The sequence below is a fragment of the Ochotona curzoniae genome, unplaced genomic scaffold (assembly GCF_017591425.1).
Source record: "Ochotona curzoniae isolate NIBS_2020 unplaced genomic scaffold, NIBS_Ocur_1.0 scaffold_274, whole genome shotgun sequence".
NCBI classification, from domain to species: Eukaryota; Metazoa; Chordata; class Mammalia; order Lagomorpha; family Ochotonidae; genus Ochotona; species Ochotona curzoniae.
The window spans coordinates 7,329,586-7,354,040 of NW_024467101.1; the positions used below are offsets into that span (position 1 = coordinate 7,329,586).

The window sequence follows — 24,455 nt, forward strand, 5'->3', positions numbered from 1 at the left end:
CGGGTGGCTGGGAGGTGGCTGGGGCGGAGGCAGCAGGACAGCCTTTAAACGCGACGTGTCTTGTCATCGTCTCGGCCTGAAGAGGTGGTGGTGGCGGAGGAGGAAGCGGCGGCAGCCACAGCGCGGCGGCGGCGGCGGCGGCGGAGGCAGCACATGGTTCCAAGAGCGCGCTGCGGTTGTCGGGTTCCAATTCCGCGGGGAGGGACAAAGGCAGCAGCGAGCTCCGGGCAACGCCTGGGCCGGCGGTGCGCTCCCCTCAGCTCGCGAGCCGGGCAGGACTCTCGGCGTCTCTGAGGAGGAGGAGGAGGCGGCCACGCAGCCGAGGGTCGCCCCCTTCACCGAGAGGCTGAGGGACGCGCCCTGAGGGGAGTGGGGGAGGGGCGCTGGCCACCTCAGGCGATTTGGGGCGGCTCCATTGTGAGGTTGGGCTGTGGGCCTCTTGTGAGGTCACTGGGCTCTACATCCTGAGGCGAGACTAGTGGCCCAACGGCTAGCTGGGTTTGTTCAGGCTTTGAAAAGAAGAAATCTTCAGTCAGCACCTGGGAGCCTGACGAAGGCGAAACCAGCATCCTCGAAGGCGGAAACCGTCGACGTTGTCGTGTTTGCCTCTCTGGGGCCTATTTAAAAGAGCCTGACTGTAACTACTGGTAGCCAAGACTTGAGTGATTGCTTTCGACAGAAGTAGGTAAATTTCCAGGTTGGTAAGTTTTAATTCTGAAAAACCTAGAAGGATTGAAAGAAAGGAAAGAAGAAGAAGAAGAAAACAACTCTGGAAGCACCTAAAGATGAAGCCATAATAAACTGCCAGATCAAGAACCACCTGCATTTGATTGAGATCGTCGGAACTGAGCTATCAAAACTAAATGCTGGACACTGCGTAGGACTGCGAGAGATCACCAGTACGTTTAAAGAAGACATCCGTTGCCATTGAAGACCTCTCGATATTTTAGATCGTCCCTAGGTAGCTTTGTTTAGGTGTGGATAGGCGTAATCGAAACGAATCCCAAGAAAACCTCTAGGGTTAGAAACTAGTTGGTAAAAGACTGGAGACCTCATTGCAGCCATGGCCTTCACAAATTACAGCAGTCTGAATCGAGCTCAGCTAACGTTTGAGTATCTGCACACAAATTCGTAAGTATACTATAGGTGCCATGGGGGTCGCCAGTATCGTTCGTTGATAGTAATGTGGAGATCTTTTCCCCAGAGAATCTTGCCTTTTTTGCTCTGTGGGAAGTGTCACTGGAGTGAAATAGATCACTGGATGTCTAGAGCACTGTGTTGCTAATCCAGAAGAATTTGGTTTTCCTTGATTGGATGAAAATTTCCTAAATGCAACCTAGCTATTTGAAGTAGCTATATTGTTTGATTCACATATTTAATAGGAATACAACAAATACTTCTCTTTGGATCACCAAAAGTTGGACTGTTTTTAGTATTAACTATGTCATCTTTAGTGATGACAGCTTGAACAGTTGGGTTTATAACAAGCTTTTTTTTTTAAGATTTTTTTTTATTGGAAAGTCAGATATACAGAGAGGAGGACAGAGAGGAAGATCTTTCTGCTGATTCACTACTCAAGTGGCCACAATGGGCAGAGCTGAGCCAATCCGAAGCCATGAGCCAGGAGCTTTCTCCTGGTCTCCCACGTGGGTGCAGGGTCCCAAGGCTTTGGGCCATCCTCCACTGCTTTCCCAGGCCACAAGCAGGGAGCTGGATGGGAAGTGGGTCCACCAGGATTAGAACTGGCGCCATCTAGATTCAAATTGGCATCCCATATGGGATCCTGGCACATGCAAGGCAAGAACTTTAGCCACCAGCCTACCACCCCAGGCTCTATATCAAGCGTTTCCGACAAGATGTTTAAAAACATGAAGACACTTAAATGACTACATGGGAGAAGAAAAGCTTCCCAGCGAGCCATTGGCTTTATACAGAAAATCGATTCCTTCATCCAGTTTAGTTTATATGCTACAGAGGAAATGGCAGCTTGTTTGCACTCTTGATATAGATAGTCTTATCTTCAAATGTGTGAAATCACAGAACCAGGCAGATGTTCATGGTTCTTGAGTTTATGAAGACATATTTCAGTTTGATCTGGAATGTTTGAGGATTAATCCTTCTTTAAACGCAGTTTTGGAATTCTGGCAGGACCAACATTAGTGTCTCAGTAGCCTGGTACAGAGGTTAGTATTCTATTTTTTAGTACTGGAGAGGTGAGCAGCTAAAGGATTGGCCCAGTTATCCAGAGAACCACATTGAAGGTTGAGAGTACAGACGTCAGTTACCGAATAGTACAGTCAATTTTTGCCTTTTATGGAAGTGACAACATGATGTGATTCCATGATGTTGAATTTTTTGCTGGTTTTTCAGTCCAGGAAGTAAAAAGAATAGGTGAAATGCCAGATATTGAGAGTCTGGTTTTATTTTACTTTAGAAATTTTATTATTAAACTGCTGTATTTTGAGGGGTTTGTAAGGAAGTCACTAGGTGAATTCTCATACTTAGGCCGATGTATCTGAAAGCTAGTTGATGCTGTGGGCTTGGGCATAATGTTATTACATCTAAACCTCTCTCTAAAGAACAATTGAAGGCCACTTGGATGTTCATGGATGATTGATTGTGGTACATGATTCTCTCTGTTCTCTATTTTAGAATGACAAGGCAAATTTAGAATTACAGACTTTATGATAGGATAATCCAATGATAGTATTGGATTATCAGGAGCTGGATTTTAGAATAGAGAGTCTTCTTCCAGCTCTGGTAAAGATTTGCGTGATAACAAGATAACAGTAACAGCAGTTGATTGCTTTATACCAATGACTGTTGTAATTTTAGAGCAAACCCATGGGGTTAAGAATTATTTCTATTTTGCATTGAAAAAAACTGAGGCCCAAAGACATTACATTGCATAGTATGGATTGCAGAATTAATGGTAGATATAGAATTCTAAGGGTTAAGGCAAAAATGGTTTACCTGGTCACAGTGGTTAGTCTTTTTAACCATCAGACAGGGCTGGCACTAGTCAATTTGACCTTGAAGGACCCGTTTTTTCACAAAGCAAATGGTTTACTTCCTATTTCAATTTTAGTCTGATTTTAGTTTATCTCAGTGAGTCATCTCTTTTTTTTTAATACCATTAACAGTAAGTGGATAGTATTCAAGACAGAGCAGCAACTTTAAGTCATTGTTGGAAAATTTTCTGTGAGCAGCCAACCACTTGCTTGGCTGAGTATCTAAGGGTTGCAGTATCATTCTGGAAACTGAAGTTTCCTATATGAATTGCAGCTTTGGTTTTTTAAGCTCAGTTTTTTTTGAATGTGTCTAGTCATATCTGAAGAAAGTATGAACCCCAGAACACGAAGATAATTTTTTTGTGTGTATGACTAATTTCAAGATACTTCTTTATCATGGTGACCTAAAGTTTATGTTTAGAAGAAACTGAAATGAAGTCTTCTATGATGATTATTACTAATAGTGATGGAAAATGAACTTTTTTCCTAAGGGGCCCATAAAGTCACCTCTGAAGATTGAAGACTTGTTTTACAGTATCCTCATTTTTTGTTGAAAATTTTATGTAAGACCACCCTAGGATATCTGACGTCTGTAATGTGACTGTATTTTGAACTTTGAAGGAAATGGGCTTTTGCTGACTTCCCAATTCATGTCAAGTATCAGAGCCTAGTTCTCATGGGTAGAAATCAGTCTGGTGTAGTGATAAGACCCCGGTGTTGACTGCTTCCTAACTGCGTCCTTGGGAAGGTCAATTTCTTGAGCCTCAGTTTTTTCATTTCTTAGATGGAGTTAATCTGACAGGGTTTGAAGGATTCTGCCAAATAATATTTGTAAATTTTTTTGGTAAAAGATTTATTAAGTTTTTTTATTGGAAAGTTGGATTTACACAGAGAATGAGAGAAAGATCTTCCATCTGCTGGCTTCCTTCCCAAGTGACTGCGATGGCTGAAGCTCAGCTGATCAGGAGCTTCTTTTGGGTCCCCCACATGAGTGTATGGTCCCAAGGCTTTGGGCTGTCCTTTGCTGTTTTCCCAGGCCACAATCAGAGAGTTGGAGGGGAAGTAGAGCAGCTGGGATATGAACCAGCACCTGTATGGGATCCTGGTGCATGCAAGGCGAGGACTTCAGGTTACCACCCCAGGCCTGTAAAATTTTTTTTTAATCTCATGCAAAATACATAGTACAACTGCCTAGTGGATAATGATTACCCTCTATGTTTGTATGAACTGAAAGTTGTTGTGGTGGTACTTTGCTGCTTGGTGCTAGTCATTAGGCATATGTCCTGTGTAAATACTGGAGCTTTTTGAAACAACTTAATGGCTCTTCTCTTGGTTACGTTGGGGTTAAGGATTAAAGTTAGCCTTGCAAGTTTTTGTGATACCTTGAAAATCTGCTAATTTTCTTTAAACGTGTGTTGTTGCTGTTGTGAGATGATTTGTTTTTTGTTGATTTATTTATTTGAAAGAGAAAGATCTTTCATCTTGTGGCTCACTTCCCAAATGGCTGCAGCAGACAGGGCTGGTTGCAGGAGCTTTGTCTGTGTCTCCCACATGAGTGCAGGTGCGATCTTCTCTTTCCCAGGTGCATTAGCAGGGTGCTGGATTGGAAGTGGAGCAATTGAGACACCAGATGGTGCTTATATGAAATGCCTGCCATATGCAGGCAGCAGTTTTTCCTAATATGCCACAACCTTAACCCCAAGTTAATTGTTTTAAGGGAAAGATTATCTTGTGGTGAGGTGTCCTCCCCTGACCCCTTGGTTTGTCTTTAATAAGGGGACCAGGAGTAAGGAGAATGGGACGGATAGCTGAGGAGATGGCTGGTGGTAAGGTTTATAAGCGCGGTTCCTGATGCAGTAATACTGAATGGCCTTTAAGATGGGTGTTGTAGTATTGCTGGGTAGTGTAAAATACTTCAGTATAGGATTAATGCTTTTATGCACATTTCTTGATAACATTATCATGACCATATCATATTTCTGGGTTAATTATTCTTGTGTGAAGTGAATGTAAAGTATCCTGTGAACTTAAGACTTCCATTTCTTATGACTGACAGTTCTATAAAGATGTTAGCTCCTTGAACTTATATTGAATGTAAAAAGGTTATTCCGGGTTATTTCTCAGCTTTTTTTTTCTACAAGTCAAGGCAACTATTGTGTGTTTATATACATATATATGTGTATAAAGGAATACAGCAAAACTAATGCTGTGTGATGGGCTTGTGCATGATCTACTGACTTAAGCTCGGTCTGTAAGGAAGGCATTTTCTTGCAGGATAATTTGCATGTGGTTGTGTCACTGGAAATGCTGAACTGCAAAGCGGTTTCTGTTTATTTACAAGTGCTAAAAAAGGCCGTGATTGGTTGAAAGCAGGAGTTTAGCAATCTCCCTTTTTCCAGATGATTAATCTTTTGGGTCACACAAAGGATTCTCAACTCTGAAAAATTGCTTACACAATTTATTTAGTCTGTATCAAATGCTGGTGACCAATCAGTACATCTTTGGACTAATTTAAGCCCTTGGCCCCTCTTCGAAAATTACGCTGTTTGTATGTTTTTGATTTTGAAGATTTTAAGAAATATTTGGCAATCTTTTGCAAGAACCATCAATCAGCTGGAGATGTGTAATTGTTTCTGGCTTATGGATTAGTTATTACAAACTGCCCCCTTTATATGATATGTACTGTCATGACATTGTTAAATTTGCTGAAAATGCTGAGCTGCATTCAGCAGTATTTTTTTTTAAAGATTATTTTTATTGGAAAGTCAAATATACAGAGAGGAGGAGAGGCAGAGAGGAAGATCTTCCATCCAGTGGTTCACTCCCCAGGTGGCTGCAATGGCCAGAGCTGAGCTGTTCAGAAACCAGGATCCAGGAGCTTCTTCCTGGTCTCCCACATCGGTTCAGGGTCCTAATAAGGCTTTGGACTGTCCTCCACTGCTTTCCCAGGCCACAAGCAGGGAGCTGGATGGGAACTGGGGCTGCCAGGACAGGAACCAGTGCCTGTTACAGGATCCTGGTGCATACAAGACAAGGACTTTAGCCACTAGACTGCTGCACTGGGCCCATTCAGTTGTGTTTGAAAAATAATTTGTTGGGGCCTGGCGCGGTGGCGCAGTGGTTAAGGTCCTTGCCTTGCACGCCCGGGATCCCATATGGGCGCTGGTTCTAATCTCGGCAGCTCCACTTCCCATCCAGCTCCCTGCCTGTGGCCTGGGAAAGCAGTCGAGGATGGCCCAAGGCTTTGGGACCCTGTACCCATGTGGGAGACCCGGAAGAGGCTCCTGGCTTCAGATTGGCTCGGCTCTGGCCATTGCGGCAGCCTGGGGAGTGAATCATTGGACGGAAGATTCTCCTCTCTGTATATCTGCCTTTCCAATAAAAATAAAATAAATCTTTTTTAAAAAAAAAGAAAAATAATTTGTTAACTCATCTGAAATTTTTATGTGTGGAACAGGATTGCTTCTCTGTGGAACAACAAAGACTTTTTTTTTTTTAAAGAATCTAAATATACAAGTCACATTTCTTAACATACCACTCTAACAGAACACAATGAAAAGTTACGCAGAGGTGCTTTGTAATCTGAGATCTACTTGTTGGACTCTAAATGCTTCATTTTCATGTGAAGCCATCCTTTTACTTTTTATTTTCTTGTGGCTCAGTGTGTTAGAATCAGTTTTCTTGATCGTTCATGTTCTCCTTTTTCATTATCAAAGGCTAGAAACTTTTTTTTTCTTTAGGACCGACTTATCTTTATTACGAAGGTAGACTTAAAGAGTGAAGGAATATCAAAGAGAAAAAAAATCTTCCATCTGTTGATTCACTCCTCAAATGACTACAGTGGCCAGAGCTGGGCTGATCCAAAGCCTGGAGCCAGGTCCATTTTCTGGGTCTCCCACGCTGGTGCAGGGTCCCAAAATCTTGGGCCATCCTTCATTGCTTTCCCAGGTGATGAGAAGGGAGCTGATCTCCCTGCTTGTGACCTGGGAGAGCAGTCGAGGATGGCGCAAAGTCCTGGGACCCTGCACCAGCGTGGGAGACCCAGAAGAGACTCTTGGCTTCAGATTGGTGCAGCTCTGACTATTGCGGCCACTTGGGGAGTGGAATCAGTGGATGGAAGATCTTTCTCTGTCTTTCCTTCTCTCTGTATATCTGACTTTCCAATAAAAATAAATATTTATTCATTCATTCATTATTTATTTTGAAAAAAAAATCTTAAAAAAAAAAAAGAGCTGGAGCAGCTGGGACACAAATGGTGCCCCATATAAGGAGGATATTGATGCTTGCAGGCTGAGGATTAGCCTGTTGAGCTACCATGTCAGGTGGCTTATTATTAACTTATTTATTCCAAAGTCAGTGAATGCCTATACAAGGTAAAGTCTCATTCTCAATATGGTTATGTTCTTGTTCCAAGAAATTCTAAGATTCCTTGGCTTTACATTAAAGTCCAGACTTATGGAAATAAAAATATATAATAAAATTGACTTTAATATTTATAAGAATGCCTCAAAGTTAAAAAAAAATGAAAACATTGGAAAAGAATTCACTGTAAGAGTCAGTGTCTAGATGGTTTAAAATGTTATGTCAATGTATTTTACCCTCTGTAAATTACATTATTGTTCCTATTTATTTTTCATCATTTCCTTAGTAGAGTGATTTATACAATACTTTTTGGTTTATTAAATTTATAATTTGAAGAATGTAGCAAAATGATAACTGTAGAGATGTAAATATTTTTAACAACTAAAGACATGGCTGTTTTATTCAAGTTATCTTAATAATTTAGTAAATGTTTGTTTTTTAGATTTATTCATTTTTTTATTGGAAAGGCAGTTTTACAGAGAGGAGGAGAGACAGGGAGAAAGGTCTTTAATCCTCTGATTTACTTCCCAAATGGCTGCAGTAGCTGGAGCTGAGCTGATCAGGAGCCAGGAGCCTCTCCCGGGTCCCTCACGTGGGTACAGGATCCCAAGGACTTGGGCCGTCCTCCCCTGCTTTCCTAGGCCGCAAACAGGAGGCTGTATGGGAAGTGGAAGAGCCAGGACATGAACTGGTACCCAAATGGGATGTTCGTGCTTGCAGTAGGATAAGCTAATTGAGCCATTGCACTGCACCCGGAAATTTAATTTAAAAAGAAGCGAGATGATTAAAAATTAGGTTTTAGAAATATTTTTATCTCTTATTTTGTAGGTGAATTGGCAATCAAATTTCTATTTCTTGTTAAAACAATATTGTTTTGCCCTTGGATTAGCAACAGACATGTTCACTGATCCCACGGGGCAGTGTTCCTTCTCACATTCCAAGAATTGGTAGTTATATTTAATTCAAAATTTGCATTTGTTAATTTGGAGAGTTAAAGAGGAAACACCAGTGTTCCTGGACAATTCACTTATGGGTATTTATTTTAAAATTAACTCTTTTGTTTATTTAAAACATTGTATTAACTGGTCTGAGATCATAAATGCAGGTTATTTAATATAGACATAGATCTTTAAAAGTTTTAACTGCCTTAACTGCATGTAAACTGTTAGGAGCAATTTGCATATTTATGAAAAATTGATGATAGTATACTGTGTTTATTTTGTATTTTGTTTAATCAGTCAACCCAGATTTCTAAATGTTAATAGATAGACCCTATACTTTTTCTTTTTTTTTTAATTTTGTTTTATGACACAGTTTTATAGGCTCTGGGATTCTCCCAACCCCTCTCCATGCCCTCGCCCCATGTTGGATTCTTCCACATTGTTGCATTAGTACAGTTCATATCCAGTCATGATTCCTTCATTGTGAGCATGTACCATGCATAGAGTCCAGCCTCTTATTTGCCAGATAAATTCAACAGTTTCCTTGGGAGACCATCCCTGGGCTGAAAGTAGAGCTGGCAGAATATATCCCCTCCAATGAAAAGCCATAACATAACATCAACAATTTACAACATCTTGGAGTTAATTGATACGGTATTGAATGACCAATATGTTAGAAAATGCAAGGTCTTTTTTTTAACCATAACACAATTTTTTAATTTATTTTAATAATTTTACTTAGTTGCTTAGGGTACAAAGGGTCAAGGGCTTCAGGAAAGTGGGTAAGACCATTGTTTCCATACTAAAGAAAATGCAAGTTCTTAACCACATCCTGTGAGACCCTATACATTTAAAACTATAGTGAGAACATTTATGTGTAACAGCAAAAATTAAAAGAAATACAAATTTATATGCTCAATGGGATGATTTGTTAGGAGTTTGCTGTATCAGTACCTGTGAATGAACTACAGGTATAAAAAGGAAACCCATAAATCTCTATGCAGGGTTCCCCTCCCCCCCAAGATTGATTTATTTCTTTGAAAAGCGGAAAGGCAGAGTTAGAGAAACAGATCTTCCATCTGCCGGTTCCCCAAATAGCCACAATGACCAGAACTGGGCCAGGCTGGAGCCAGGAAGGAGCCTAGACTCCATGTGGGTGACAAGGACGGAAATATTTGGGCATCCTGTGCCGCTTTCCCAAGTGCATTAGCAGGGAAGTGGATCAGAAGTGGAGCAGCCAGAACATTAATGGGTGCTCTTCTGTGCAGTTTGTTTACAAAAATATTCCTTTTGAAAGAGAAAAGAGAACCCATTTTCTGGCTAGAAACAGCTTTTTCCACATTAAAGAAAGAATTCCAAGTCTTTGTTGAACAGTTCTTTCTGGAAGGACAAGAGCGTGTTATGATCTGGAATCCCTGTTAGTTTACCACTCTGGAAGAGCTAGTGGCTTGGTTCTCTGAGAGACTGCTCAGAGTGACTGTAGGCTAATGCACGGTTAACATTTATTTTAATTTTAAGATTTGTTATTTTCATTGGAAAATCAGATTTACAGAGAGGAGAGACAGATTTTCCATCCTCTGTCACTCCCCAAGTGGTCACAATGACCGAGGCTGAACTTATCTACAGCCAGGAGCCAGGAGCTTCCTTGGGGTCCCCCATGTGGGTGCAGGGTCCTAAGGCTTTGGGCCATCCTGTACTACTTTCCCAGGCCACAAGCAGAGTGTTGAATGGGAAGTGGAACATCTGGGATGTGAATTAGCACCCATGTGGGATCCTGGTGCATGCAAGGCGAGGACTTTGGCCACCAGGCCTACCACTCTGGGCCCTTACATGTTTTTGAGAAGTATGGATACTTACATGTAAGCTGAAATTCAAAGTTCTTGCTTTGGAGTGACAGCTGGTTAAGGCGATGAAAAATAAAATACAGACATTTTTCTAGGCAGAATTTAAATAGTTTAAAATAAAACCTAAAGCGGTGTATGCCTAAAAGTGTTTGAGGTTGGGTTTCTCAACCCAGAATATTTCTAAGTGGTAGTAAAACTTGGTTAACACTTGCAGAGAATTAATTCTGGAAATCCTTGAGTTGTGGAGAAGTGTAAATTTCAGTGATAAATCAATGATTTTAGAATATATCCCCTCAAAATGAACAAATACAAACCAAAACAAAACAAACATGTAATTGCACGTGTCTGTGGGGTTCAGTATAGCATTTCAATTCACATCTGCAGTTGAGTGTGTTTAGTGTCCTTATGATCTCAGATATATTTCTCTGTGTTAAATCTTTTAGTAACCTTGATTTTTTTAAAGTGGGAGTAATAGTTTTTAAAATTCTTTTGTTGACTCTTGGTCTTTATCATTTCAGAACCACTCATGAATTCTTGTTTGGTGCTCTCGCTGAACTGGTTGACAATGCGAGGTATGTAGTCTTTCTGTAAAGATTTATTTATTTGAAAGGCAGCTGGATAGAGAGTTGAGTCCCTCAGTGTAGTGTGCTGTGAGTGGAAGCTTCTTTGGTCTTGTGACCTTTATTCTGATGTCTTGAGAGGAAGACTCCGGTGTAGTAGCTGCCACTGCTCCGCAGCCTGTTACTGGAAAAAAAAAGTTTTTAAAAAGATTTATGTATTTTTGTGATTTATATATTTCACTTGAAAGTCAGAATTACCGAGAGACAGATTTTCCGTTTAATCCATTCACTGTTTAACGCCTGAAATGGCCACCATGGCCAGAGTTGGACTGACCTAAAGCTGGGAGCTGGGAGCTTGTTTGTTGCTGGTCCACCCTCTGGGTGCAGGAACCCAAGTTGCCTACATGGTATGCTGGCACCATAGGTAGAGGATTAGCTTGCCAGGTCACCTCTCTGAACCCTATTTACTTACTCAAAACTCAGGGTTACAGAGAGGAGGAGAGATCTTCCATCTGCTGGTTTCCCGCCTCAAATGGCTGCAATGTCCACAGCTGGGCAGATCTGAAGCTGGAAATCAGAAGCTTCTAGGTTTCCTAAGTGGGGGCAAGGGAGCAAGGACTTGAACTGCTGCTTTCCCAGGCCATTGACAGGGAGCTGGAAGCAGAACAGCTGGGAGTTGCATTGGTGCCCATATCAGATGCTGGCATCACAGACAGATGCTAAGCTTCCTATGCCATGCTGCTGGCCCCCAAAATTTATTTATTTATTTTTAAAAGAAAAACGGAAACAAAAACCTTGTGACAAATCAGGAGTTCTAAGACAACACAGCACACTGATTTGCTGAGTCACTCAGCAGGCAGGACGGGGCCCTTAGTGGTGGATGCGTATGAATGTTATGGTGAAAGATCAAATAGACTTTTGGATTTGTTGAGAGTTGAAGATTCTAGTCTAAATTGACATTGTGTTTATAATTATATTTTGATAATATTCTTATTCCTATATGGAAACCTTTTGTTCAGAGGCATCCGTTATTGACCAATATTTGACAACTAATGAAGGAAGAGAAAATTAGAATTGACAGAAGTGCTTGTAAACAGATACTTAGTAAATGAGAATATGTCCATGCAGAACTCTGTAGAATATGAATGTAAAATTTTGCAATTGGAACCAATGAAACTGTGCCTCATTTTCCTTGTTTGCAGTTCGCAGAATTGGAATAAATGACATCTAAACCTTCATATAAACTTTCATTGATAACTAAATTTATACATTTCAGCCAGTGGGATTTCCCACTTTGTTTTTTTGTTAAATTTTGCTTAAAGGCAGAGTTACAGAGAGGGAGGAAGTGACACAGAGAGAGATCTTCCATCTGCTGATTCATTCCCCAGATTACTTTAAGGTCCTTGGCTGGGCAGGCGAAAGCCTGGAATCAGGAGCTTCTTCCCTGTCAGCCCTGTGGGGGAAGGGGCTGAGCATTGGGCCATCCTATGCTGCTTTCTCAGGCACAGTAACAGGGAGCTGGATTGAAAGTGGCTCATCCAGGACTCGAACCTGTACTCATCTGGGGTGCCAGCACTGCAGGTGTCAGCCCTAGTCCTGACTTCTTTCAGAGGGTAGAGAGAATAGGATTATGGGCCAGGAATCAGTGTGCTGACTGTGGTGTCTCAGGATTCCTGATTTGTCACAAGGTTTCCATTTTTGTTTTTCTTTAAAATCTTGGTAAGAATGAAAAAGTGTTTAAGTTATTAGAACATCTTTTTATGATTATAGTCAGAGAGAAACCTATTCGAGTCATTTCTTAGTGTAGAAAGGGAGATAACTTATTAATCTTCTGAATGTTTTCACCATGAAATCAACATTTAAAATGTTCATGTAATCATTTTAGATAATTTGGAACCCCAGAAGTATTTCACAGATACGTTCAGAGAATTGTATAAAAATAAAGCTTAATGAATTTTGTATGGTTTCCTGAAAAATGACTGAAAAGTTCTAGGTATTTCAGTCAAAATACTATGCACTTTGATTGCTGATATGTCAAATTTTCATTTAGATTCCAATTTCTTTTATTTGAATTTCACAGAGATGCAGATGCCACCAGAATAGATATTTATGCAGGTAAGTCAGACTTTAGACTTTTTTCTTTTTAAAGATTTATTTATTTTTATTGCAAAGTCAGATATACAGAGGAGGAGAGACAGAGAGGAAGATCTTCCATCCGATGATTCACTCCCCAAGTGACTGCAATGGCTGATGCTATGCTGATCTGAAGCCAGGAACCAGGAACCTCTTCCGGGTCTCCCACATGGGTGCAGGGTCCCAAGGCTCTGGGCCTTCCTCGACTGCTTTCCCAGGCCACAAGCAGGGAGCTGGATGGGAAGTGGAGCTGCCGGGATTAGAAGCTGCACCCATATGGGATCCTGGCACATTCAAGGCGAGGACGGACTTTAGCCACAAGGTCATTCATTGCACCAGGCCCAGACTCTGGACTTTTTTTTAATGTCCTGTTCCTCTTAATGCATTTATCCTATGAAGGGTAGATACTATGGGTTTGTTTATTTGACAGTTCTCTTGTAGTAAGAAGATTCTCTTGTTTCTGGAGCAAGTGTAATAGAAGAATTTGTAGTTACTGTCACTGGTCTTTTATTACTCAAAAAAGTTTTATTCCTATCTTGCTTATTTGAACTTTTTTTTTTTTTTTTGATCATCCAGATACAAAATATTTGGAAGCAGAATAAAGGAAGACAAATTTTAAATCTAGCTTTTCTAGTTTTTCTAGTATAGTATGTTCTTCAACCAGGGTCATTTGAAATCTTTTGAAAGGTTAGGGCCGTATCTTGAATATTACTGAACAATCTCTTAGATGTCTGTGTGGTGGCTCTTCAAAAAGTTCTTGGAAATGTATGATGAAAAAGCTACATGACTTTCTCGATTATTTTGCATCAAAAACAGTTTTCTTTTGAAGGGTAGTTAGGAGCACCATCCACGAGAAGTACAAATTTTCAGGTCCCACCTCAGACCCATGCAATCAGTCTATCCAGTGTGAACCCCAGGATCTATTTTCATGAGCTCTTTAGTAATGAGACATAATGATTTAGTAACTTTTCATCTTATTTGAAAGAGAAAGAGACAAAGATAAATATATATACACACAGAGAGAAGTATTTTCTATGCACTAATTTGCTCCCCAAATGCCTATAGCAGCCAAAGCTGGGTCAGACTGAAGCCAGAAGCTTGGAACACAATTCAGGTCTCAGACTTGAGTGTCAGGAAACCGAATACTTGAGCCGTCACATATACCTGGGTGTACATTAGCAGGAAGCTGTATTGGAAGCAGAATAGCCAAAACCTGAACCAGGTTCTCTGATAGCGGCTTGTGATGTTGCCAAGCAGTGACTTGGCCATGGTGCCAAGCACCCAACTTTCTTCAGGTGATTCTTACGGACATTACATGTTGCTATAGCTAGTGTGTTTTTAGGCTTCCTTCTGTCTTCTGCTCCTCCCCCATCTGCTTCAGAGTAGCTGAGAGAGGAGCATCCATGTTGACCATAAGGTCTAGAAGACAGTGAGCAGAGCAGCCGCATTGTTCAGTTGGTGCTCTTGTCCCTGTGTTAGGGCCAGGCCTTCACGGTGGCTTTTATAGGCATTGTAGCCAACTGAAGCTACCATCCTCCCTACCTACAAAGATGATTGTGCTGAATTAGCTGGTCTGTGCTGGCTTCGAGGCAATATTGTGTACAGCTTACAGCTTTATAGCAGCAGATCTGGCTACTGGGAGCTCTTCGCAGACTATCGGTCACTCTGTGATCACAACGGGTCTCTTAACACTTATAAATTACATGAAAAAAATCTTTGAAATGAAATTTTTAAGGCAAGAAGGATCCTAGATCCATTATTAGGTGGAAATTAAGTGTTAAAAGTGCTTTCAGGATCCTGTTCTGATAAAAGTAAAAGTAAGTTAATGTTGCTAAGGTGCTGTTCAGTGGAAGTCAGTACTCTTTGGAGTTTTATTGATGCTTTTTTTTTTCTTGAACTATATTCTAGATTTCAAAGCAGAGTCTTCCTGCACATCTTATGGCTGTATTGTATTGGTTGTATTGTGTAGCAGGTGACTCTTGACTTGAAACTTTTACCATGCTTTGTAACTGACCCAATTTCAAGCTCCACATGACATTTGACTTCCTTAAGTTGGGAAGCCTTTTTGTACATTTCTTGTACTTGTCTCTGCTTGCCACACCTCAGTTGGATTCTGTAGATTTTGATAAGGGGTACTGCCACAAGGCAGGAGGTTTGTTTGTTTGTTTGTTTAATCTATCAGTGGTACTTGCAGGAAGATCTTCACCCTTGAACATTTAAGAGGTACTTAATGCATATTCAGCTTCCTGGACACCGAGTATAATACTTAAAAGATCCCTGTGGTTTAAAGCCCTTCTTTTCGAAATAGGATTTCAAATTACATTAACTGGCCCATCTAACAAGAGGGCAGTCATGACTCACTTGAATTTTTAGCCTGAGGGAAGGGCAAAGAACATTTGAAATAGATAACGTTAAATTAGATGGCTGTACAAACTGAGTGAACCACAGCTTGGCAGAGATGAAAAAAATCTTCCTTCAGAGATCAGACTCTAAAGCAGCCTTGTCGTTGTCCCTGATACACCTTACACAGACTTCCTTCCTTTTAGTGGAAGTACTAGAAAAATGAGCAACATCTGTACTGGGCAGGTTAGTGTGAGTGGCTTGCATAGATCCCCACCTCTGCTACTACCTCATCTCATTTTCTTCTGTGTCTGTATTTCTGTATAGCCAAGACTGGGGCATCCTCTTCATACCTAGATCTCATTGTGTAAAAAGTCACTTTGAGGGCGGGCATTTGATGCATTGGTTAAGTACTGTTTGGGATGCCCCCATTCCATGTTGGCATCCATGGATCCTGGGTTTGAGTTCTGTCTTTGCTTTCCATTCTAACTCCTGCTGATGCATACCCTGGGAGGCCACATGTCATGGCTTTAAACAGTTGGTTCCCTTCAGTTCATATGAGAGTCCCAGATGGAGCCCTGGATTCCTGGCTTTGTCCTGGCCCAGCTCTGGCTCTCGCAGGCATTTAGGGAGTGAACCAATAGATGGGAGAGCTCTCCCCCACCACAGCCCCCAGTCTTGATGAAGTAAAATTTGTATAGCTCCCTTACCTGTTTGGAATTTGAACCCAGACCATTTTGAATTAGCCACTTACTGCTGCAAATAACAGCTGCTGAGGGAAGAGGTTCTTCCAGTTAGTGGAATTGTACCCACAGGCTGTTCTGTTCTCTTCCAGTTGGCCAGAAAACTCTGCCAAAGCTGCTGTGTGTCTTGATGTCAGAGGACTGTTTTTTTCTAGTTAATATCAGCTGGGAACCAGACCCCTTTCACCTCACCTTGTGCAATATTTTACTCTTGGGGAGTCCCTGTAATGACTTACAGGTAGTGGGGGATGTGATGATGCAAATAGTCTAGAAACTGCAGTTAGCTGGGGAATGGTCATGTGTGGACTCAGCTCATCTGTAGAAGGCACCTGCCACTGTCATGCCCAGATCATGTCTGGCTTGATTACTTTCTCTGAAGGCTCCCTTTGACTTCATTCACAAAGGAGATTCCCCATTGGTTTTGAGGAGTGTTGATAAGGTACAGCATAGTGCCTAAGTGGCTTAAGATCCATGGTATAACGCAGAAGTGATAGTAATCCAAGTGGAAAGGCAGAAGGGTAATTGAGGTATATGTATCTGAAATGCAGATGCTGCACAGGTCATCCCTGCCCTTCTTAGGAAATCTCTCAGGCGTTGCCATGGTCTAGAAAGCTTTGGAGAACCTATGACGGGAATTGCGATGCTCAAGTTCCCTGAAGTTTTAACTCATCTCATGTAGGGCTGGTGGACGCAGCAGTTAGACCTGAGTTCTTAGAGTTAAGCTGCACATTGATCTAGCTTCTCGCCATACCCATGTTGCCACATTGTCATGGATAACAACCTAGTAATGCCAGCTACTTCTTTTGCAGAAAGGCGAGAAGATCTCCGAGGAGGGTTTATGCTTTGCTTTTTGGATGATGGAGCAGGAATGGATCCAAGTGAGTGATGAGATCATTACCTTTCTTTGTTGGGGTCGGGGAGTGTGTGTGGCCATGAGGGAACTGCTTTTTATGAATTGCTTATGTAACCTTGTGTTCCTGTTGTACCCACCTTTTCTAAGTAGAAGATCTACTTGGGGCGCACAAAAATGATTGCGACATTCTTGGGCTTACTTCCACTTCTGGAAGCATAGTTGCTGGGTCTTTTCTGAACATGGGAGATAGAATCTGAGGGCAGCCTAACGTCAGTCAGATTGCTTATTCTTGTACATTCTGTTTACCAACTTGTACAATGTCCTGGAGCTAGAAGGACAAAAATGTTCTGCACATTTCTTGCCATAGTCTGGCCACAGAGTACAGGTCACAGTGATGGCCAAGAAAGCTTGTCTCTGCTTGCCTCATGGTTGTGAGTTTCCTGGATGAAAGATTTTTCAGCTGCACAGAACTCTGCTTAGATGGAACCAGACTCACGTCTCTAGATCCTGGAGTAGAAATACAGACTCTTCACTTTGTTTTGTGTCTGTCACTTCAGGTGATGCTGCCAGCGTGATCCAGTTTGGGAAGTCGGCCAAGCGGACACCAGAGTCCACTCAGATTGGGCAGTACGGGAATGGGCTCAAATCGTAGGTATACCAGAAGCCTGTAACAGGGCCCAAAACAAAGTCTCGTGATGTTGCCCCACGTCCCCCTCCTTCACCGCTCCGTGGCTGGAATGCTGGAACAGCAGTAGCGGTTTGAGGGTAACTCAGCAGCTGTTGTGCAGCTGCATTCGCTGCACACATTGAAAGAATCTGAACATCACAAACAAGTTGTGGCGGGAGAGATGTGAATGTCTGTGAACTCTAGCTGTGCCTCTCCTCCCCTTGAAGCTCTTCCTTGCATCCTGTGCTGGAGAATAAAAGTGCTTCTCTCAGGGGAAGGGGATGTGTCTCAGACACTGGGAGGTGGAGGCGGCAAGATCATTGGCAGGGCAGCAGTGCTGGTCAAGCACCTGCAGCGTGTCGCACCTCCTGGGCACCTGGGATCCAGAGTGTGTAGGAGAGACTCAGGCTGTCTCTCCCAAAGGCGCTCCTCTAGGCACATGTCCTGTAAGGCTCCTGAAGGAGGGACCCACCTAATGTCTCCAGGTCCCCTGGGATGTCTTTCTCAGCCCTTGGTTCCCACTTGTTTAGTGTTTGGAATGTGTTGTTCTGGTTCTGAGTGAAGCCCCAAGAGAAAGGTTTCTATTTCTGAAATGCTCACTTCCAGCTGTGCATACCTTTGGATGGAATAAGATTTAGTGGGACTGGAGTTTGTGCAAATGGAATGATGAGTCACGTTCCCAGTCTCACCACGAACACGTGTTGTTTGAGAGAGGGTGGCAGTTTGTCCGCAGCCTTAGCTGGGCCTCAGCGTGCCATGTGCGGTGAGTGGGGAGAAGAACCTGGAGCTCTTGTACCTGATCCACTTTCTGTCTCTCGGGGTAGGAGCTAAGAAACAAAGACACACTTAGCATGAGCAGGCACTAGGTGATCTCTTTGGAGCTTCACGGCAGTCCTGTGAGAAACAGGTGCCGTTATTCTCATTTTCTGATGAAGAAATTGCTTATAGGGATGAAGTGATTTGCCCAGAGGTATAAATAAGCTTGCATGTAGAAGTGTGATTTGGGGCCCAGCATGGTAGCCTAGCAGCTAAAGTCCTTGACTTGCACACACCAGGATCCTATATGGTCACTGGTTCATGTCCTGCTGCCCATCCAGCTCCCTTCTTGAGGAAGGCACAAAGCCTTGGGATCTTGCACCCATGTGGAAGGCCTGGAAGAAGCTCCTGGCTCCTGACTTTAGATCGGCGCAGCTCTGGCCATTATTGCCACTTGGGGAGTGAACCAGTGGATGGAAGATCTTTTTAGATCTTTCTCTCTGTCTCTCCTCTCTATATAAAAAATAAATAAATAAAGATAAATAAATCTTTAAAAGAGAGAGAGAGAGAGAGAGAGAACTGGGATATAAACCAGGTCTTTCCATCTGCATAGCGTCACCCACTTTCTGTTTCTCTTCACACAAACTAATGTTCAAATCTCACCTGAGTTATTGATTACTACTGCGTCTCAGCTTCCTCCTTCATGAATTGAAGTTAGCAATATCCAAGCACTTTAGAGGTTAAATACTGTCAGTGCGTGAGAGACCCCAGCTTGGTTTCTGGCTTCTGATTTTTTTAAAAAAAATCTTATTTATTTTTATTTGAAAAACTTTTTCTTTGCAGATTTACAAAGAGAACGTTCCCTACCCAAATGACTGCTCTTGCCAGAGCTGGGCCACTCCAGAGCCAGGAACCAGGAGCCTCTTTCAGGTCTCCCACGTGGGGACAGGACTTGAGCCATCCTCTGCTGCTTCCCTAGGCCGTAAGCAGGGAGCTGGATCGGAAGTGGAGCAGCCAGGATACAAATCTGCATCCATATGGGATGCCAGCACTGCCAATGGAGGATAAGCTTCCTGTGACACCGTGCCAGCTTCCTGGTGTCTGATTTTATTTCTTGTCCTTTGGAATTTCGATGGCAGTTTCTAGCTTGATTCAGTGCGCTTTAGACGGGCCTTGGACTCTGAGGTCATAGATGAATCACCTGAGAACTTTCTTCAAGTTTTTTTTTTTTTTTAAATATTTACATTTTTGAAAGTTACACAGAAGGAGCGATATCTTCCATCTGCTGATTCATTCTGCACATGGCTGCAACAGCAAGGACTGGGTCAGGCTGAAGGCAGGAGCCAGAAGCTTCTTTCTGGTTTCCCATCTGGGTGGCAGGGACAACACTGGCCCCTCTACTGGTCATCTTGATGCAGGATATCGAAGACTGATAACTGAAGTCTCCTAGCATCAGCAGAAACTGTGACTTCTCAGGATTTTAGGTTAATGTCCTCCAACCTGGTCCAGTCAGTCCTGTGTCTGTAGGCAAGTTGTTTCATCCCTCTGAATGTGTGCTTTGCTGCTCCATCTGGAAATGGAGCTCAGATATCTACCATTCTTCCTTGGTGAGGGGGTTCCCAGGAGCAAAAAAAATATGACTCTGAAAGTGAGTGGAAGACAGGCCAGGAACGCCACAGAAGTTGAGTGTTCCTTTTGTATTTTAGAAGGCTTGTATGAAGAAGCTCCTGCCAAACTAGAGCCATCTAGTGTTGAGAGGATGCATTGTGCCTATTCTGAAACCGTTTCACTATTCCTGAGGAAGGTGATCTGTGGTGAGAAAAGGCTTGAGATGCCAGGAAGCCAGCAGAGAGGCGTCGTTTCCAAGTTCTAACTTGGCTCTAAGGTCAAGGCCAGATCCAGAGGGGGAAAGAGGCACAAAGGTTTTGCTAGGTGGAAGATAAGATGATGGGCCTCTTTCTGCTATGCCAGCTTGAGGAAGAGGGAGCTGGACTGTGGTATTCAAGCGGGGCTGAGCCTTGCCAATGCCTGTGAGAGAAGGCAGCGCAGAACTTGGCAGCCCCAGGGCATCTCCGAGTGATGGCCATTCAGCTGTGTGCTTGGCATGCTGGTCTGTATCTGTATACTGGGGTAGTCCCGAGGTCTGTATCTGTATACTGGGGTGTTGGGAGGACTAGTGAGATAATAGACATAAACGGCCGAAGTTGTTCAGAAGGAAGGAGCTGAACAGCTGGTATTCACTGAGCAGCCTGCTCCGTGCTGCTGAGGGTTGCTGCCTTGCTCCTTGCTGCCTGGGACAGCCTGTCCCAGCCTTCTCGGTGGGCAGTTTAGCATCACAAAACAGAGGAAGGAAGCAGTAGACCTCATTCTCACTCTTGGCCAGTGAAAGTCGGCTTCAAGGCACAGTTCCCAGAAACCAGTTGTGTCCAAAAGTAGGGGCCTGCCAATGTCACAGTGAGCTTGAGAGGTGGCAAGGCTGTTCTAAACCAGAGGACTCTTCAGGACAGGAGCCAGGTACAGGTCACCTTGAACACCATGGTTGAGAATTATGATTTGATAGCTCCTGTGTCTGGGTTCACATAGGATTTATTTTCTTTCTTTCTTTCTTTCTTTCTTTCTTTCTTTCTTTCTTTCTTTCTTTCTTTCTTTCTTTCTTTCTTTCTTTCTTCTTTTTTTTTTTTTCTTGAGAGCTTCTAGGAAGCAGAAGCATTGGTCTGTGGTGCAGTGGGAGGGCTCCTCAGCCCTCGTGTGGCTGGCACAAACCAGGAGCCCAAGAGCAGGAGTGAAACAAGTGTTGTGACAACAGGCTGGGAGTGAGAGTAACTTGGGACTGGGATTGGTGGTGAGCGTATCCCAAGGGGTAGTGGGAGGACAGTAGATCCTGGGAAGATGTGATGGAAAAGATGGTAGGTAAAGACTGACAGAGCTGATAGAAAGGTGGAGCAAAGAGTGTTAGATGGGTAAAGGGCCACTCAGCGGTCTGGGCCCTTGGGCGGCCTACGGGGCAGCCCTCCAGAGGCAACTTCTGTCGTGACCAGGGAATAAGGGTACCACTCTTTCATGTGAGCTTTTAACCGTGTCTCTGTTTCCCTCTTAGGGGCTCAATGCGCATTGGAAAGGATTTTATCCTTTTCACCAAGAAGGAAGACACCATGACCTGCCTCTTCCTGTCTCGCACCTTTCACGAGGAGGAGGGCATTGATGAAGTAGGTCCCATCCTCGTGGTCTGAATCGCCACCGCATACTTCCTGACTCTGCCTGGACTGTTTGCATGGGTTGTTGGCTGTGCTCGGCTCTCTGGCACGTGCGCCCTGTCCTGGGATTAGTGGGTCAGATGGATTGTTTGAGGAGTTAAGACAGATGACCTTCATCATGTGAGAGAAAGGGAAATCTTAGAACACTTCGGAGAGCTACTATCTTGTTTCTCAGGATGAGCCAAGTGGCAGGAATGAAGGTTGGGTGTGCAGCTCTTCTAAGATCTGAATTCCATGTGTGGGGTGTCACCAAGGAGACTTATTTTATTGGGGGAGTATTTTGGGCTCGCCTGGCTATGGGTGGAGAGTAGGAGTGGCAGGAATGACAAGAACAGCAGTGTCTTTCGTGCTCAATTGGTGTTTTTGTGGAATGTGCTGTGAGCACATCTCTCCTGAGGCAGTGTGTTGCCTTTCCTGCTGGTGTTGGAAGCCACCGATCAGACACCTGCAGGGCCCAGGCAAGCAGGAGCAGAGGAGCGTGAACCGGAGCTTGTCCTTACCTGGCACCTGATTGTTGCTCTCCCTGTGGAAGTGGTGGCTCTAACAGCCCCAGTGATTACTGCTGAGCTGGAAGGAAGGTTTTGGGAACCTAGTCTCTGACTGTAAAACATGATAGCCGTGATAGCACAGCATGTGCTCTGCTGATTGCTGCTTGGGACCTAAGAGCTCAGATTCTGACGAGCCCAGATTTCTGGTGAGATCTCTGCCCTCTGCTGGTGGGTACTAGGAAAGCTCTGTGGTCTGGCCAGCAGCCTGAACTCTTCATCTCCTGTATCTTTTTTTCATATGTGAAAAATGGAGGCCAGAGTTTTGAAGGGGTAAGGGTGGGGACTAAGTTCTGTAGAAAGAAACCCATTATCGTCACAGAAGCATAATTCTTTGCTGTTTGAGTTGATTCTTCTCTGTTGGTTGGCTGCGACTGAGTCTGTCCTGGCCTTGTTTGGATCTGAGTCTTGTATCATAGCAAACTAAACCATGAGGACGGCAGGCTCTCTTTTCCTGCCATCTTTATTTAGTAAGCCAGTGGGGTTGTTTGCCTTTTCAGAGTGGTAACTTGGTTCACTCAGCACGCTTGGAGGGAGATGAGGGCTGTATCTGCAGGGGAGGTAGGACAGGAGGGTGTGGCTTGGCTAGGATTTGGGGCTAGGTTTCTGGAGTGCTGCGTATGGTCTGTCAGAGGGGGCATGTTCAGGTCAGTACTGGCAGCCTGCCAAGTCCCTGAGGGCCAGTCAGGGGTTTGGCAGGGACCTCAGATGGCGTCACCTGAAGACCCCTGATGGCTTCTGGAGAGCGGATTGGGCTCAGCTCCAAGCTTGTTGAGTGAGGGGGACTTTATGAAGCAAGGATGTACCCAGGTCAGATTCTGATTAGAAAGTGCATTTGATTATTATGTGGTGGTGATACTGGGAAGATGAGGGTGAGTGTTGGAGTGACCCTGTTGAGAGATCCTGGCAGAACTTGGAGCAGGGAAGTGAGAGAAAGAGAGGCAAGCAGCACTCTTCAGGATGTGGACCATAACTGATGAGTGGAGGGGGTTGGAGAAGGGAGAGGGCTGACTGGAAGGCTATGGGTGGCAGTTGGAAGTGGTGGGCTTCTGGGGAACAACAGAAGAGTGGCCATGGGGAGGGGACTGGGCTAAATTTGCTCTGGATATGCAAAGGAAACTGGGAGCCTGGAGTTGGACCCAGGGTGTTATGGCAAGTAAGCATAGAGTGAGAGAAGGACCTGGGGTCTAGGGCAGTGAGTGGGTGGAGAAAGTAGCCGAGGAAGTGAGGGCTGCCCCCATCCACAGTTCCAGAAAAACCAGGAGGGGAGGGGAGTGGTGGTGTCGAAGCTGCAAGAAGAGTGTGCAATACTGCCAGTGAAAGTGAGGGTCTGCTGTGTAAAGTGATGCTGTTGTCCCCTGTGACTGTGGTGGTGAGTGGGAGCTTGAAGTACTGCTTTAGAACACAGATGGAGCTCAGTTCCCCCAGTGGAGACAGCTAGGGTGAAGTTTCTTCCTTACTTGGTGCTAGAAGGTCACTGTTTTGGACTGTACCCTAGTACAAACTCGGCCAGGATTTCAAAATAAGATCATTTTCGGCCAGGGAGGAATGTGTCCAAACCAGCCTTGGCGGGGTGGAATACTTCACAAGCACAAAACTTCTTAGAAACCAGCTAATGCCTCTGAGCTCGTCAACAGCTTTATCACCCTGGCAGCTGTTAAGAAGCAGACTGTTTTTTTCGGGGGGTGGGCTGGCTGGTCTGGGCCTCTGAGGTACCCCAACTGGTTTTCTGTCTAGAGGGAATCCCTCTTGCAGGTGCTGTGGCCTCCAGGGAGGGGGAGGGGAACAACGAGGCCTCTGTGGAGGTGGTGTTGGGAGTCGGGTTTTCCAAGAAAGGCACTTGGACATAAAATGAAAGTCTGTGTATGTAGAAGAATGTATTAAAGTGTGTGTACAGTGAAGAGGATGGATACAAAGCCATCTGTCATTGACCAGTGTTACAGGGTCCTATATAATCTTTTTCTTACTGTGGCCCTGAAGGAACTGGCTTCAGGTAACTTTTGTGATGCTCATTTCCATATTTTTGTCTAGTTTGTCACCTGTGTATGCGTCCTTAAGTAATAGTTTAGTTGTGCCTGTTTTAGTGCCTGTTTATGACCTTTGCAGATGTGAATTCACATTGTCATATTTTGTAAATTATGTTGCCTTTTTTTTTTTGAGGATTTATTTATTTTTATTACAAAGTCAGATATATAGAGAAGAGGAGAGATAGAGAGGAAGATCTTCTGTCTGATGATTCACTCCCCAAGTGAGCACAGCCAACGGCCGATGCTGTGCTGATCCGAAGATAGGAGCCAGGAACTTCCTCCAGGTCTCCCACATGGGTGCAGGATCCAAAGGTTTTTGGCCGTCCTCGACTGCTTTCCCAGGCCACAAGCAGGGTGCTGGGTGGGAAGTGGAGCAGTGGGGATTGGAACCAGCACCCGTACGGGATCCCGGCACGTTC

General features: G+C 43.8%; 1 protein-coding gene across 4 annotated transcripts in view; it reads left to right on the top strand.

Annotated features, from left to right (window-relative positions):
* The first annotated feature begins 340 nt into the window (after window positions 1–340).
* MORC2 (MORC family CW-type zinc finger 2) overlaps window positions 341–24,455 on the top strand; it is a 41,818-nt gene continuing 17,703 nt past the window's right edge. For 2 of the 4 annotated variants that reach the window (XM_041003613.1, XM_041003614.1), the window contains exons 1-6: window positions 341–1,131; window positions 10,677–10,730; window positions 12,799–12,833; window positions 16,744–16,812; window positions 17,345–17,435; window positions 21,308–21,416. In XM_041003613.1, the coding sequence (XP_040859547.1) occupies window positions 1,064–1,131; window positions 10,677–10,730; window positions 12,799–12,833; window positions 16,744–16,812; window positions 17,345–17,435; window positions 21,308–21,416 (426 nt within the window). In that variant the 5' untranslated portion in view covers window positions 341–1,063. Of the gene's footprint in view, window positions 1,132–10,457; window positions 10,731–12,798; window positions 12,834–16,743; window positions 16,813–17,344; window positions 17,436–21,307; window positions 21,417–24,455 lie in introns of those variants that run through there. The other 2 variants (XM_041003611.1, XM_041003612.1) reach the window with 1 other exon arrangement.